Below are 2405 nucleotides of genomic sequence, written 5' to 3' on the forward strand. Positions count from 1 at the left end.
GGTTCGAGCGCATAAAAGATACAATACGTCAATACAAATAATTTGATACCAAAGTCTCATTTTTAAAAAAAATTGACATTGATCTTTTTTCCCCGCAGCCCTTCAATTATTTTCCGTCAATGGCCAAGTTAGTTCCATATTATTATAATAATCTATTGTGTAATATTATATTTATGTCACGTTGTAATACGTATTTTTTTGAAAAAATAGGCAACATAATATACATTATCACCATGACACTTTCTGTTATCATATCATAATATTGCTGGCTAGTTTATCACTAGCTGTTATCACTATGATTATGCAAGACTTCGCTAAGATAAATAGCCAATAGGTCATATGTAAATAAATTAGTGTTGTTATAAATCAGATTCGTTATCTGTAAATTGGAATGCATTTTGTTTATTAAAAAATAAAAATAGGCATACACATCTAAAATTTTAATACCTATTTACTTGTTAGTAAATACATATAAAGTGACAAAATAATACCAAATTTTGACTTTTGAGATGATCATTGATTATGTTGACAGGACAATTAGTGCTCTAAAAGAATTTTAAATTGTATTATTTTTGTTTATAACGTAATCATTGTGTAAACCTGTAGCAATTATGAATTCATTGGTTGCTGATTATGGCAGTGAATCTGATTCAGACTCTTCTATTAGAAATTGTGATCAGTTACAATATCAAGAAGAAAAGGAAATTGAGAACAAGAAGTAAATTATAGTTGTAAATAAAATATTATAAAATTATGTTTATATAACAAAATAACAAAGACCAAGAATAATATAAACCAGAATATGAGAAAGTATCAGTGGTGATGAATTTTCCTTTTCTTTGCTTTTTTTTTTTACAGTTTTTCTCAAACAAAACAAAAATTATTCTCAAGATTTACAAAAAGATATTTTAAATTTGTTTTATTATGTTTTTATCTCCTGTTAAAATTTGAAGTCATAAAAACTGTTTGACTTGTGATATTATTATTAACCCATGATACAATCATGTTTTGTGTAATTAGAGAATTGTTAATCGGATTCATTGTATACTGATATTGAAATCAAGAGATTAAACTGATGAACTTTTACTGTTTATATATAATAAATCATAAAGTTATACCATGGTTAATATATGTTTCATAGTATGGAAATATTATGTTTCATAGTTCTTTTATTTTTTATAGGTCTGCTGATGAAAATAAGTTGCCACCACCAAGATTTAAAGAAACTGGTATTATAAACGAGTCTGTATTTAGGAATCCTTATTTAGAAGCAGAGCGTGCTAAAAGTGCAATTTTAGAAAAACATGTTAAAATGGTACCTTCTAAGGATAACTTAAAAACTGTTAATGGAAAAAACATTTGCTGGATGAATAAAAAAGGCCGTTGTCGTTTTGGTAATAAATGTAAATATGCTCATGATTCTGAGCTTGTAAATAATCTAAATGTAGTGGAAAATACAACTAATGATACACCCACAAGTCAAATGTCTTCAAAAAAAAGAAAAAAACCTGGGCTGACGCAGGGCTTGATACCGGGTAAGAAAGTATTAAAGATGTTTAAAAAAACAGAAAATCAATTTCAAAGACAAACATAAGGATAAAAACTTGTATATGTTAGACCTAAATGTAAATTTTAATTTATATTGTTTCAATGAATACTGTATAATAATTAGTACTGCTATTTCATATTTTTGTTTGCTATAATAATGTTAACAGATGCACCATTTTTTTATATTAAAAAAAAAACTTGCTTAGCTTTAAGATCAATTATTATTATATTTATAGAAATTTTATTGAAATAGTTTTTGTGTTTTTATATTTTTTTTAGTGTGTGCAAACCAATATAATATGATATTTTATTTTGAATTGTTACATATTTTAATTTATTAAACTTCTTAATTATTTATTATGTAAAATGTACATCTGTATGTAGAATATATAATATATATGCTATGTTATTAGAGCAACACAGGTTATCAAGACATTTTTTTTTTTAACCTGCCAACAACAATGCATTAATATATTTACGGTCAGTTATAATTTTAAAATAATTAAAAATAAAATGCTATATTTTTGTTTATTCAGCTAATACTTTCAAAAATACAGTATAATGTTTAGTAAAAGTGTTTGGCATTTACCTTTTTTGTCGCAATATATAGACATATTTACAAAGTAATTTATTAATTGTCATTATCATCAGTTTTCAAACATAATAACAAACGAAAAATCAAAGACTTCATTAGGGTTATAGAACGTTTGAGTTAGCTTCTAAGAACAGAAATTTGCAAGTAAAACATTTTTTATTAAATTGTAGAATACCTATAAATATTATTAATTAATCACTAAACTCTGGAATTAGTAATTTTAAAATCAATTCAGGGAAGATCCTGCCTGATAACATTATTA

At 24.8% G+C, this 2405-nt stretch overlaps 1 protein-coding gene across 1 annotated transcript; it reads left to right on the forward strand.

Annotated features, from left to right (window-relative positions):
* Window positions 1–367: 367 nt before the first annotated feature.
* On the forward strand, window positions 368–1851 carry LOC126838559 (uncharacterized). Its single transcript, XM_050573068.1, has 2 exons — window positions 368–718; window positions 1183–1851. Exons 1-2 carry the CDS (start codon window positions 612–614, stop codon window positions 1592–1594), a joined length of 519 nt encoding a protein of 172 aa, XP_050429025.1. The 5' UTR covers window positions 368–611; the 3' UTR covers window positions 1595–1851.
* The last annotated feature ends 554 nt before the right edge of the window (window positions 1852–2405 follow it).

The sequence above is a fragment of the Adelges cooleyi genome, unplaced genomic scaffold (assembly GCF_023614345.1).
Source record: "Adelges cooleyi isolate 19-005CV unplaced genomic scaffold, UGA_ACOO_1.1 ACOO_flye_CR_arks_rails_tigmint_CR_PRNA_30, whole genome shotgun sequence".
Classification (NCBI taxonomy): domain Eukaryota; kingdom Metazoa; phylum Arthropoda; class Insecta; order Hemiptera; family Adelgidae; genus Adelges; species Adelges cooleyi.

Excerpts from the sequence above, each read along its gene's own strand:
- LOC126838559 (XM_050573068.1), top strand. The coding sequence starts at position 612 with ATGAATTCATTGGTTGCTGATTATGGCAGTGAATCTGATTCAGACTCT. Across the intron at positions 719-1,182 it reads AAGGAAATTGAGAACAAGAA|GTCTGCTGATGAAAATAAGT; the intron begins GTAAATTATAGT and ends TATTTTTTATAG.